Source organism: Juglans regia, chromosome 10 (genome assembly GCF_001411555.2).
Source record: "Juglans regia cultivar Chandler chromosome 10, Walnut 2.0, whole genome shotgun sequence".
Taxonomy (NCBI): Eukaryota; Viridiplantae; Streptophyta; class Magnoliopsida; order Fagales; family Juglandaceae; genus Juglans; species Juglans regia.
Genome location: NC_049910.1, coordinates 10,970,155 through 10,985,224, shown reverse-complemented (window position 1 = coordinate 10,985,224; position 15,070 = coordinate 10,970,155). Strand labels below are relative to the sequence as shown.

At 37.2% G+C, this 15,070-nt stretch overlaps 1 protein-coding gene across 1 annotated transcript; it reads left to right on the top strand.

The window, feature by feature from the left end:
* Window positions 1-856: 856 nt before the first annotated feature.
* LOC108989040 (probable LRR receptor-like serine/threonine-protein kinase At5g48740) lies at window positions 857-6,318 on the top strand. Its single transcript, XM_018962484.2, has 16 exons — window positions 857-1,125; window positions 1,562-2,078; window positions 2,168-2,619; window positions 2,711-2,828; window positions 2,913-2,981; window positions 3,071-3,139; window positions 3,225-3,293; window positions 3,400-3,471; window positions 3,573-3,641; window positions 3,709-3,944; window positions 4,020-4,225; window positions 4,365-4,491; window positions 4,573-4,641; window positions 5,174-5,363; window positions 5,453-5,585; window positions 5,889-6,318. The coding sequence occupies exons 1-16, from the start codon at window positions 1,035-1,037 to the stop codon at window positions 6,105-6,107; spliced, it is 2,706 nt and encodes a 901-aa protein (XP_018818029.1). The 5' UTR covers window positions 857-1,034; the 3' UTR covers window positions 6,108-6,318.
* The last annotated feature ends 8,752 nt before the right edge of the window (window positions 6,319-15,070 follow it).

Sequence of the window (15,070 nt, the reverse complement as noted above, 5' to 3'; positions counted from 1 at the left end):
AACACTAATTAAAAAAAAAAAAATCATTGAGTCGGTGCTGGTCAACCAAGCATCCTATGCATTTTTTATATTAAGGTATTTTGAGGTATTTTGTAAATAGTAATAATAATAATAAAATAATAAATAATAGTGAGATATTCTAAAAATATCTGAAACTATATAGATATTAAAAAAGTTTGAAAAAATATTTTTTTTATTTTCGATACTAAAGTAATATCTTTACTAAAAAAATACTTTTAGGAAAAGTTCTTCCCAGCCCCTTGAAAATTTCACTTCTTTGAATGTATAAAATGATCGTTTTCTGGGAAATTTTGCTACATCAAATTATCGTATAGTGTCCTTCACGCCTAAGTTGTTGTTTGTTTATTTGTTTGTTTTTTTTTTTTTTGCAAGTTTTTAACTTATAATGCTGAAGTGTTCATACCCGTATTAGCATTTAACTAAATTCAGATTGAATCATATTCAAAAAATTTCCTTCCAAATATATATATATATATATATATATATATATATATATATGTATATATGGATGTTATATTATTAGACTCACCAAAACTAGTATACACAAGATAGAACGTATGCATGTCTGTCATGTCCTTCTTAATCAGCAGCTTGCACGATTTTTTCTCCTCTGCAAGTACTGCTTTTCAATTGCTGTTTCAGCTACTGCAGCAGCAGCAATAGTAATGTTCTCATCACTAACGAAAAACCATAATCATTACCACCCACACTCAGCATGCTTAATAATCACTCCCTTCGTACCATCATCCATTACCGTTAGAGCTCTTTTCCTTTACAGCTTCAAACTCAAGAAAGAAAGAACCCACTTTTACTCATTACCCAGCCTCTCAACAAATCTGTCACTGCCCACCAAAGAAACAATGATTTGCCACTACCCCCATATTTTCCCTTTCTTTTTCTTTAGCTGCAGCAGAAGATAATGGATCAAGAACTTCGAGTCATGGCGTTTTAGGATGTCTCTGTGGGGTTTCTCTTCGGTTCTGAGATATAACAAAAGTACTTAAAAGTTGTCGATGGGGTCTGAGTTGATGAATATGCGGTGTTTTTGGGTCGGCTTCTTTCTGTTCTGCGGCTTTTGGGTTAGTGGTTTCTGTGACAAAGATGGTACGTTTTGTTTTATGAGTCTAACGTTTGGAACCTGGAAATCTTTACTCTTGTCAATCTTGTTTGGTGTTGGAGTTCTGAACTTTTTTTTCTTGAATTATGTATTACAAAAACGTCATGCATTCATTTCTCTCATTCGGTTTCTCTGAAAAGCGACTGTTAGTGCCAATTCTGTATATTACGTAAAGTGGAAACTACAACTCATTTATCCCTTGCATTATGCTGAGTCCTTGGAAAGTAGATCATTTTGTTCGATATAGATTTCGTACAAGTGAAATTATATGCGGACCGCCTTATATATTGCCAAATTCAAATACTAGGGCTTTGATTTTATAGCTCATGATTGACATTAACTATGAATAATGTTCCCAAACAGAATCTAACATTGTTTTGAGCTCAAACGTTGCTTAATTATTACTGTGCATATATGGGACAGGTTTCTTGAGTATATCTTGTGGTGGAACAACTGGTTATACTGATTCATCGAACATATCATGGGTCCCCGATGATGAATATGTAAGCACAGGGAACATCACCACCTCGTTTAATGACCCAATTCGGTTTTTCCCGGATACTCAAGGTCGAAATTGTTACAAAGTCCCTGTAAATAATGCTTCCTCTTTGGTACTTGTAAGAGCAAAGTTTCTTTACCGGAACTATGATGGACGTGGGAAACCCCCTGCATTTTCTGTTTCTCTTGGGACAGCTATTACCAGCACCATAAACCTCACTACTAACGATCCATGGACAGAAGAGTTTATTTGGCCAGTTAGTAAGGACACTCTCTCCTTCTGTTTGCATGCTATTCCAGATGGTGGATCACCTGTCATTTCTTCACTTGAAATAAGACCACTACCTCAAGGAGCTTATGCAAGTGGAGTGGGAGATTCCCCCAATAAGTCACTCAGGAAGAGTTATCGAATCAATTGTGGCTATGCCAATGGCTCGTTGCGGTATAAACATTCAATTTATTTTGACATATAAAGCTTGGATGATTCATGTGATTTTCAGAGATGGGTTAGTAACTTTGTGGTATCTGTAGGTATCCTTTGGATCCATATGATCGTATATGGGATGCTGATCAAAACTTTATGCCCTTTCACGTGTCCGCGGGGTTTGCAATTCAACAGAACTTCAATCTGTCCAGTCTTGGGGAGGATCCCCCTGTTGCTGTTCTTCAAACTGCTCGAGTTTTGGCAAGAAGGAATGTGTTGACATATAACCTTCCTCTGGATACCCTTGGGGACTACTTCATTGCCCTTTATTTTGCTGGGATTGTTCCTGTGTCCCCTTCATTTGATGTAATCATTAATGGAGATGTTATACAATCAAACTATACTATAAAAATATCAGATGTCAGTGCCCTATACTTTACTCAGAAGGAGATTGAGAGTTTGAACCTCACACTGAAAAGTATCAGTTACTATCCTCAAGTCAATGCAATTGAAGTGTACGAGATAGTTGGTATTCCACAGGAAGCTTCCTCAACCACAGGTGCCATTGACCTTTTGGTTGTGCATACTTGATTTTAATTGATTCCAGTTGCTAGTACATGAATCTAGTGGTCTGTCAAACTTTCTTGCAGTTTCGGCGCTTCAGGTTATTCAGCAGTCCACGGGTTTAGATCTGGGATGGCAAGATGATCCATGCTCTCCTTCACCATGGGATCATATCGGCTGTGAAGGAAGCCTTGTTACATCTTTGTATGTACATAAAAAAGTATGTTTGTTTTAAATCTTTGGTCCATTTATCCTCAACTGATCTCATGATATGGGCTTTCTTTTTAGGGAACTTTCAGACATCAATCTGAGGTCAATTAGCCCCACATTTGGTGACTTGTTGGATCTTAAAACACTGTAAGTGTTTTAACCCCAGGAAACTGCCTTAAAAGTAATTTACGTTTTCACACTCAGTTTCATATTATCTTTATGCTGTTATGCCCCAGGGATTTGCATAACACATCCCTTACTGGAGAGATACAGAACTTTGGTAGCTTGCAACGGCTTGAGAATTTGTAAGACCTCTTTGTAGTATTCCTCACCTTTTTTATCCCTTTCAAAAGAAAAAATGGCAATTCTCACTTGAAATGGAACTTTCAGGAACCTGAGTTTCAACGAGCTAACATCCTTTGGTTCAGAGTTGGAGAACTTGGCCAGCCTTCAAATTTTGTAAGTTGCATTCTGTTTCTAGACCAACATATGGACCTGAAAGGTGGTACTGATGTTGCATCCTCTCACCATCTCCTCTATATTTGCTGTTCTTCTTTTTCTACAGGGACTTGCAAAATAATAGTTTACAGGGAATAGTTCCTGACAGCTTGGGAGAGTTGGTGGACCTTCACTTATTGTAAGTGAACATCAAAATGGATTAGACTCAATTAGTGATATACAAAATATTATGTTTCTGATTTAGATAACATCTCTCTTGTCCTATCCCGCATTCTACAGGAATCTGGAGAACAACAAACTACAAGGTACCCTACCAGAGTCTTTGAACAAAGAAGCTTTGGAAATTAGGTACAGAATTGGTATTGTTTCGTTTATGCTTGTATTTTTATCATTCTGATGCATTGATTTTGTTCAGAACGTCAGGGAATTTGTGCCTTTCCTTCTCCACAATGTCATGTAATGACGTTTCATCCAACCCTTCCATTGAGACACCACAAGTTACAGCATTCCCCCCAAAAAAGCGCACCAAACAAGATCATGTAGCAGTTATAGCTGGTGCAGTTGGTGGAGCCATTCTTGCACTTCTCTTTATTTCTCTTACAGTATTCTTATTCATGAAGAAAAAGAGAACTGAAGTCACATATGCATCAAGTATGTAAAAGTTTACCTCGTTAGTGCACATTGATTTCCTTTACTTAATTCTTATACAGGCATTATTTTCATTAGAGGGTGCAATAGAGATTAGAAACTGGAATGCAGCAAAAGTCTTTTCCTACAAAGAAATCAAAGCAGCTACTAACAACTTCAAGGAGGTCATAGGCCGTGGTAGTTTCGGATCTGTTTACCTTGGGAAGCTTCCAGATGGCAAAATAGTAGCTGTGAAAGTGCGGTCTGATAAAAGCCAACTTGGGGCTGATTCTTTTATGAATGAGGTTCACTCACTGAACTATTCAAGTACAATTTTCCAGATCATGGAGTAGTGAGGAACATAAATTTCTTCCTGTTGAATAGACACTATTCTCTTGCATTGTTGTTGCCTAACCGTTTTTCCATATTGTGAAATATTTTTAGGTGTCTCTACTGTCACAAATTCGCCATCAAAATCTTGTATGTTTGGAAGGATTCTGTCACGAATCAAAGCAGCAAATACTAGTCTATGAGTATCTTCCTGGAGGATCATTGGCTGATCGCCTTTATGGTATGTTATGCTGATACCAATTCGAGAACAATTTTACTTTTGTGAGAAACTTCCTGTTGATATTGATGATGTTACTTTCAGGTCCAAACTGTAAGAAAGCTTCATTAAGCTGGGTTCGCAGACTGAAAATTGCTGTCGATGCTGCAAAAGGTATCTCTTCTCTATCATCAGCCTTCAAGATTACATAGGAAAACAATCACGATTTCATCTGAAAGAAACATGAAAATCTGAGTTACCATCAAGAAACATGAAAGCTTCAAGACTATGTAGTTATTCCATAATCAAAATGTAACGCTTAACAGAGCTTATCATACTAGATAATATAGATTTAGTGCTAACATGGAAACTGTTGAATGTAATGATAGAGAAATAGGAAAACACAGTGCAAAATGTTTCTACCATTTAGACAAACTGTATCTCACTAAAGTAGTGTACTGCATTTTGGGCAGCTATTTGAGTAGACATGTAACGGTTTTGAGGATAATGTTCTATCATTCATCATCTACATAAGTAGCCACCTGTGCGTTTTGTAACAAGTACATGACTACGAGTAGCCATAAGCAATACCATGGAAAACTAGACGACTACAATATCATACATTAAAGAGAAATTAGCTATTAACATGCCATAGTTACTATTGAAGAAGACAAATGACTATTTCTGAGTCTCGTTTCTTTTGAAGGATTGGACTATCTACACAATGGAAATGAACCACGAATCATACACCGTGATGTGAAGTGCAGTAATATCCTTTTGGACGAGGAAGCGAATGCCAAGGTTTGTGACTTTGGCCTCTCTAAGCAAATCACCCAGGCAGACGCAACTCATGTCACAACTATTGTCAAAGGAACTGCTGGGTATCTGGATCCAGAGTAAGTTTTCCAAAAGAAGAAAATAAAACAAGACAGAAGATAATTATTTTTTCTTGATAACTATGAAGTCAAGTTCATATTGTGTGCAGATACTATTCCACCCGACAGTTGACTGAGAAAAGTGACGTCTACAGCTTTGGGGTTGTTCTCTTGGAGCTCATCTGTGGAAGAGAACCTTTGAGTCACTCGGGAACTCCCGATTCATTCAATCTGGTGTTATGGGTAAGCTGAAATTCCTTTTCAAACGACAATATTCTACCTTACAAGTAAACAGAACATAGATGTTCCCTGTAATTCTTTAACAATTCATCAGTCTAATTTACCTTTAGTATGTAAGCGCAACATTGCAAGAACAAGTGGCTATAATTCCACAATTATTCTTTTTCTGGTCGTGTTTATTGCTATTCTGCTTGTTAGGAAGTGGGAGCAACTCTTGATAAATTCTAAATATGGTCTATGTTATGGCATAAAAGGCTGCTGTTTATATATTCTCTCATTGAGTTGTTTGGGGATTCCCAAGTGCAGGCCAAACCCTACTTACAGGCAGGGGCATTTGAGATTGTTGATGACAGCCTAATGGGAACTTTCGACGTGAAGAGTATGAGAAAGGCAGTCTTGATTGCTGTGAGATCAGTAGAAAGAGATGCATCACAGAGACCAGCAATTGCAGAGGTTTTGGCAGAGCTGAAAGAAGCCTACAGTATTCAGCTCTCTTATCTCCAATCTCGTGAACATTCCAGCTGATTTCTTAAGCTACGATACAGTTAGTAACTTTTGGCGATTATTTATAGAGATATGTTGATCTGTTCTGATAATAGCAGCAATAAAGACACTTTGTTTTCTTCAACTTCTGCTCTATAAAGTATTATACAGTATGGGGGATATTGTAACCATGTGGACTCTATAAATGGTGGCTTTAAGCTTTCTGTAAACAATCTCTCTCACGAATCTCTCTGTGCCAAACTTTCTCACCCAAAAAGAAAACCCTCATCCCCAACCATCAAAACCTTCCGCGGCATAAGGATCCTCTCCATGTTCTGAAAAATACTTACATCCGAAAAATAGAAATAATGAGTCTTTTGTCTAAAGCAATGTCTACAGAAAATGGGAGATGTACACAACATTTTAATGAAATGAAGCTTTTTCAACTCTTTCTCAAGATGGAATCTAATATCTATTCCTAACATATGTCACGAAATTTGCTCAAAAAAAAAAAAAAAAAAAAAACATATGTCACGAAAAATTCTACTCATCATATTCACACCACATACTACACATAATTTTTTAATTTTTTTCTCTTATCAAATGTGTGATATATAGATGATGAATAGAAAAATTCAATTAGTTTATAAAGAATAAAACTAAAAAAAAAAAATTAAAAAAAATTAAAAAATTAAAAAAAAAAAGTGTGATATGTAGTGTGTAGTGTATAAAAATGATGAGTAGCAAAACTCATATATCAGTGTTCCAAACTCCGACAGGATACAAATATCTAAATTTGATATTTTTAGATTTTCTTTTTGGCTGAGTTGATGTATTTACACACTTTTCCAAACCAAAATTTTGTATTGATTTTGTCAGCCTTCAACATTTTTTTAACATTTTATTTCCGTTTTTCTTATTCAAAATCCTCCATTTTCCTCCAATTATGTTAGAGAAAAATGTCGGGTTTACCGCCATCTGTCCACTTACAAATATAGCCACATGCCGCATCATTGTATTGCCGTCCGCCGATGCATCACTGTAGCTAGCCATCAAACCAACATTTTGACTGGCCCATGCACCATCTCAGGTGATTCACATGTATAACCCAGCCACCATTTTTCCCTTTGAATTACCACTTTTGGTATCAAAGGCACCCATTGGAGAGAGAGGGCAAGGGCAATTGCAAGTTTAGCTGAAGGAAAGACATGAAAGACTTAAGAATGTAAATCATTTATATATATATATATATATATAGCTAGCCTTTCATTAGCAGAGCTAAAGATGTTGGAGTAACAACTATTACATTCACTTTTTTAACTTTCTTGTAACAATTTATGATGTTGAAGGCCCTTCATTTTCAGGGGATTTTGAAGAAAAGAAACTACCCCCAAGTGTGTCCTCTGAAGCCCATGAATGCTCTTAAGCCATGTACAACAAATTATACCATTTGTGTAAACTATAAAGAATTTGTGTTCTACTCTTAGGTCAGTTTGCATCCTCAGAAAATTCCTAAACGAATATGCTGATTGCTGGAATGAGCATAGAAACTTCACCAATATCTCTTTGTATGTTGAAGCTTTGAAGTTGTAATTTCCAACTGATCATCCACCCCACCATTCTTGCCTTGGCAGATGAGGGAAATGTTAGACCAACTCGGCAAACAGATTCCGTAAGTCAAGCACAAAGTAATGAGACAAATATGATCCCTGAAATCAAGCATACAGTGATGAGCTCTTCAAAGCAGCCGTTACAATTGGAGATTCCAGAAATCAAGGATACGTTTTTAATCTCCTAGTTTTACTCTGTTTTCGTAAATTTCCCTGTATACAGTTTTACATTCATTGCTGTAAATTTATTTCCATTCTTTTGAAAAATTGTAACCGACAGATGTTTTGGGCATTATATATAGAAAGACTACAATCAGAAAAGTTAAGTTAGCCTTACACATTTTGCCCTTATTTGTTTGCATTGTCTTACATGATATTGAGCCTCTCAGGCTAACGCCAAACACGAACATCCTGCAAAACAGCTTCCGCACATCAATCTCAATGGCCTCTTCCCAAACCACTCCTCAATTCCCAAAATTGGATGGCCCCAATTATCTAATATGAAGGATCCAATTTCTTGTTTTCCTGAAGAGTCAATGACATGGTTGGTCTAGTTGATTGATCAAGCCCTGCTCCAAGTAAGACTCTCCCAGATAACTCCCCAAATCAGGAGTACACGCGCTGGTCTAAGTAAGATAACATCGTCCTCAGTTGGCTATAGGGTTGTGCAAAAAAGTACGTAACCCAGTCCGTCTGTAAGACCTGATCCGAACCGACCCGAATAAGCGGTTTGAAATAGCTTGCGAGTCGAACCCGCTGAAACCGACTACACGTTTTCACAATTGATCTCAAACCCTAGCTGCCATCCCTCCCCATTTCTCTTTGTCCTCATAACCATTTGCAGTCGATTTAAAGCACAAGTTGGAGCATGTTAAACAGATTGTTGATCCATTGTTCAACCACAAGGAAAATCCTTAGTTTTATGCCGATTTGGAAAAACAAAAACAACAAAACAAAGCATTTCATCACGGTAAAAAAAAAAAAAAAAAAAAAAAAAAAAAAAAAAATCAAACCTTATAAACTACACGAACGAACGAACGATTAAATTAAAGAAAAAAAGTAGAGCTTGCTTGCATTAACCGTGAGGAGCTCGGTCCAAGCACCATTGAGGAATCCCCATAAAACCCATATCGAAGGCTCTACAAAAAATGCCTATTTCATCGTGGGTAGGGGTGATTAACGGTCCGGTCGGACCGAACGGACCGACCGGACCGACCGTTTCGGTCCGGACCGGACCGAGACTTAGACCGGTCCGGTCCGGTCCATATTTTAGAGGACCGAAATCATTCGGTCCGGTCCACGGTCCACAGTTTTTTCGGACCGAACCGGACCGGACCGGACCGGACCGAATGAAAAATTAAAAAATATATATTTTTTATATATATTTTATATATAATAATTGTACAATTAACAATATAAATTTTTAAATATATTATTAATACTTGTTAATATTCTATAAATTAACAATATTTTATATATATCTTCATTTAACCTATCACTATTAACAATATAAAATTTTAAATATACTATTAACACTTGTTAATATTCTATAAATTAATAAATATATAATATCAATTAGTTAATTATATAGTAATTATATAAATTAATAATATAATTTTCATCTAATTTATTATTATTGACCATATAAAATATTTTTTTATTGAGTTTGTTACATAATCCACATTAATAAGTCACTTAATTTAATTTAGTATTTTAAATAAAATTTTTTATTAATTTTTAAAAAAAAAAAAGGGCGGACCGACTGGACCGGACCGGACCGATAGCTATCGGTCCGGTCCGGTCCCTTTGGGTGTTCGGTCCGGTCCGGTCTGGAAAAATAATGGACCGAAAATTTTCGGTCCATCGCCGAACCGGACCGGACCGGCCCGTTTGCAGCCCTAATCGCGGGTCCAATGAAAACCAACATGAAAGCAACAAACGCAGCACCTGAGAGGAGAACCCATTTCATCACGGGGCCACCATTGTCACCATCACTCGCGAGTGCCACGGCTAGAGCCAGCGGGATCCACGCAGCAATGACTCCAGGAACGCATCTGCAACCATGGCGAGCTCTCCCACTCCAGGAACGCAGCTGCAACGATGACTCGACGGTTAGGTTTCGTTTCGACTTCCTCCTCTCACTCTCGCTTTCTCTCTGCTTTTGTCTTTGTACATAATTCCTCTATAAAATGGGCAAATAATTTCACTAGTTAAAATTATAATCGACGCCCACAGAATGAAGGTGTTCTCATGAAACTCGGGCCGGGTCGGGCCGTCTTGTTTGTTCTGCATGCCGGGTCGGTCCTAAACACTAATCGGATCAGTCGGTGCTCACCCCTAGTTGGCTATATGCCTCTATTGTGGAAAAACTAGTTTCCACCGTTCTTAATTTGGAGACCTCGAAACAAGTCTGGGACTCCAAGTTCGGTTCTCCTCAACTTCGGGTTCAAGGATTGCTTTTCTCGAACTGAAACTTCAAACAATTTCTCAAGGAAATCGACTTTGTCTTGCGTATATTGAAGAAGCCAAACTCATCTCCGATCAACTTGCTGTTGCCGGTAAACTAGTAGACGAACAGGATTTGATTACATACCTCTTGAGTGGACTCCCACATTTTATGCCCTTTGTCACTGCCTATACATTCGCATCAAGGGACAAGGTCCTTCCCATTGATGATTTCCAGACCGAAATGCTCAATTATGAAACATTGATGGAGTCGCCCAATTCCTCCACACCTGTTGAGACCAACTTTGCATTTGCAGCATCACTTCCAAAAGTGGGAAACATAAAAACATCAAAAGGGCCGCGCTTCTCTCCTCAGACTCGCTCACCAAGTCATTCACAACAAAACGTAGTCTCCTCCACAAACCAGACCAATATCACACACGGCAATGATAATAGGCCTATTTGTCAAATCTGTGAAAAAAAGGGCCACAAAGCACTTGATTGTTATCACAAATTTGATTTCAGTTGCCAAGGACGACTCCCACCATCAGACCTCGCTGCTATGGCTTCTAAAGGAAACAATTCATATACTCAACAGGTGTGGTATGCCGACAGTGGAGCCAATGCTCACATCACCAGTAACACAGCAAATCTCACAACATCACAGCCTTATGACGAAGGAGAAACTATAACGGTTGAAAATGGCTCAGGTTTGGTGATTAAAAACATGGGTACATCGTCTCTCAAAACAAAACATTCAAATTTCAACCTAACGAATGTTCTTCATTGCCCAAATGCGTCATCTAATTTAATTTCTATCAATCGTTTTTGCTTAGATAATGATTGTTATTTCATACTCACTGGAAGTGATTTTTCTGTGAAGGAGAACAACACGGGGCGACTTCCAAGGGCAAGTTGAGAATGGACTCTATCTCATCCCAGACACCACATACTCTAAGAATAAAATTTCATGTTTTGTGGCCAATCTCGGCGTGTCCACCACTCTTGACATGTGGCATGATCGATTACGTCATTCGTCTCAAGCTAGTTTAAATCATTTGTCTCGTTCAAAATATTTAGACGATTCAATTTCGAATAAATCTGGATTTTGCTCATCGTGTCCTTTAGAGAAATCAAAACAATTACCCTTTAGTGACTTGACTCGCCAATCCTCTCAACCTTTGGCTCTTATTCATTTAGATGTATGGACATCTCCTATATATTCGGTTAGTGGAGTAAAATATTATGTTCTTTTTATTGATGATTTTTCCAAATTTACTTGGTTATATCTCATTAAATCAAAACATGAGGTGTTTGATATTTTTACAAAATTTAAATCACTTGTGGAAAATGTATTCTCTTGTAAAATTCAACAACTTCAAACGGACAATGGTGGCGAATTTCTTTCCACCTCTTTTAAAATTTTTTTACAAGAAAATATGATTTTTCATCGCTTAACATGTCCTCACACGTCTCAACAAAATGAGATCGCTGAGCGAAAGCATCGACATATTGTCGAGACTGGGCTAACTCTTCTAGCCCGTTCTCACATACCCAACACATATTGGGCATATGTTTTTCTTACGTCTGTTTATCTCATTAATCGACTCCCCACAAAGGTGCTAAACAATTTAACCCCTTTTTACATGCTTCATAAACAAATTCCAAAATATTCACATTTGAAAATTTTTGGATCTACATGTTTTCCCTTATTGAGACCATATGAAAAACACAAACTCTCTTTTCGTAATAAAGAGTTCATTTTTATTGGCTATGCTAGTCAACAAAAAGGGTATAAGTGTTTTGACTATAAGTCGGGACGCTTGTACATTTCACGAAATGTGATCTTCAATGAAACACATTTTCCAAGAAAAAGTAGAGTCCTTTCACAACGTGCCTCCACGAGGGAAGAAACCCCAGGTATGCCTCTTCCAGAATTTTCAATTACAGCTCCATTTCTTTTTGGCACTCAAAATCCCGAAAATAACGAAAACCCATCTCTCATCAATTCAAATCAATCCCAACCTTCACTTTCGGAACTCATGAAATCCAAAATCCCGAAACCCACCCAAACCAGTTTGTGACAACTAATCACTCAGAATCTCATATTTCTCTCTCTTACAACCCAGAAAATCAAAATACCGAAACTCACTCAAATTTCCAAATTTCTCTCTTGCACAACCCAGAAAATCAAAACACCGAAACCCACTTAAATCCAATTAATGCAGCATCACAAAATCTTCCAACAGATTCCCAGATTTCTCTTTTGCAAAACCCAAAAGATCAAAATCCTGAAACCCACTCACATTCAATTCACGTAGCATCACAAAATCTCCTTGAATCCACTCACACTGAAAATGCAATCACTGAACCTAGTAGAGTAACCACTCGATCAATGACCGGAAACTCCAAACCCAAAAAATTTCCCAACTTCATTGTCTATTCCACACGATATCCTCTACAGGTACTCTCAATAACGATCACCAAACTTCAACGAACAACTTACGCACAAGCAGTGACGTCTCCAGAATGGCGTGCTACTATAGGTCGTGAGTTTGATGCTTTAATGGTGAATGAGACTTGGTCACTCTGTTCTCGTCCATTTAGTAAGAATATTGTTCAAAATAAATGGGTCTTTAAAATTAAACGCCTCTCTGATGGCAGTATTGAGCGCTATAAAGCGCGTCTGGTTGCAAAAGGATTTAATCAACAACATGTGATTGATTATGGAGAAACCTTTTCTCCAGTGGTGAAACACATCACAGTGCGTATGATTGTTGCTTTAGCCATGTCCTTTGATTGGAATATTCGTCAAATAGATATTTCAAATGCTTTTCTGCATGGGCTACTGGATGAAGAAGTTTTTATGGAGCAACCTAAGGGATTTGTTGATGAAAATTACCCAGACCATGTTTGCCGATTACACAAGTCCCTTTACAGACTTAAACAAGCACCACGTGCTTGGTTTCGTCGTCTCTCTCAATGCCTTTTGGAATATGGTTTCGTTGAGTCTACTACTGATTATTCTCTTTTTATCTATGCAAATGATTCTGTGAAATTATATGTACTGATATATGTGCACGACATAGTTGTAACCGGCTCAAGCAACACTATCATTGACTCATTCATTTTGTCACTCAAAGAATCATTTATTGTTAAAGATTTGGGTGAACTGAGTTTCTTCCTAGGTGTCCAAGCAACACGTGACAAACACAGCCTACATCTACGTCAAACAAGATACATTACTGACCTGCTGGACAACACTAAAATGGGCGGTGCTAAACCTCTAAATTGTCCAACAACATCAGGACCAAAATTGTCATCTGAAGAAGGTGTTCTCTTGATGGACCCAATTGAGTATCGTCGTGTAGTTGGAGCCCTTTAGTATTGCACAATATCACGACCTAATATTGCCTATGCAGTAAATCAACTGTGTCAGTGCATGCACAGTCCTCGTGAACCACATTGGGTTGCTGCAAAACGTGTGTTTCGATATCTTAAAGGTATAATTGATTATGGTCTTTATTTTTCACCCGGTGATATTAACCTACATGCTTATTGTGATTCCAACTGAGCGGGAAATTCGGATAATCGACGAAGCACAATTGGTTATGGCATATTTCTTAGCCCTAATCTCATCACTTGGATAGCAAAGAAATAACCTATAGTGTCCAAAAGTAGCACCGAAGCAGAGTACCGCAGCATAGCAATTGCAATGGCTGACTTTTATTGGATAAGAATGCTAATGAAGGAACTTGGAGTTCATCTTACATCTACGCCAACAATTTGGTGTGATAACATTGGAGCCATTGCTTTGGCCTCCAATTCGGTGTTTCATGCGAGAACCAAACATGTTGAAGTTGATTACCATTTCATACGTGAAAAAGTCATTAACAAAGACATCCAAGTCAAGCATATCTCAACATTTTATCAGATTGGGGACATGTTTACAAAAGGACACACAGCTCCAAGATTTGCATTCCTTCGGGACAAATTAATAGTAATATTGATCCCATTAATTTGAGGGGGGTGTTAGACCAAGTCAACAAACAGATTCCGTAAGTCAAGCACAAAGTAACGAGACAAATATGATCCCTGAAATCAAGTATACAGTGATGAGCTATTCAAAGCAGCCGTTACAATTGGAGATTCCAGAAATCAAGGATACGTTTTTAATCTCCTAATTTTACTCTGTTTTCGTAAATTCCCCTATATACAATTTTACATTCATTACTGTAAATTTATTTCCATTCTTTTGAAAAGTTGTAACCGACAGATGTTTTGGGTATTATATATAGAAAGACTAAAATCAGAAAAGGTAAGTTAGCCTTACACATTTTGTCCTTATTTGTTTGTATTGTCTTACAAGAAAAGGCAAAAGATTAACAGTGTCGTATCATCAATCATGCATAGCCATCGTGTTTGCTTTGGATTTGAGTAATTATCTCTTAAAAGCCCATGATTTTAATTATTATGTTGAACACGTTACATGTTGAACAAAAGAGGGTGAGATCTGTGTAGGAAAAGAAAAATGACTCAATAAAATCTATATTTTGGGGGTGAAAACTTGGAGCCTGAAGGGGTTCGGGCATCATCTTAGGTATTTTTAGAATACCTTAATATTATTAATTATTTTATTATTACTTTTTACTTATTTTTTATTAATCTTCACTGCTATTCAATATTTTATTATTATTTTTTATTATTTTTTATTATTATTCACACAATATCTGAGAATATCTCACTATCTAAATACAACCTAAAATGCATATTTGGGTTACAACACCCACTACTATTTGTGCATACAAACTAATGCAGTAATGCCATTGTCATATGTCTATCTATTTTTTTTTTCAAAACAATGAAAATTGTGCATTCTATCTATTTTTTTTTTCAAAACAATGAAAATTGTGCATTGATTAACATGATATTAACGTGCGCGAGCATCAC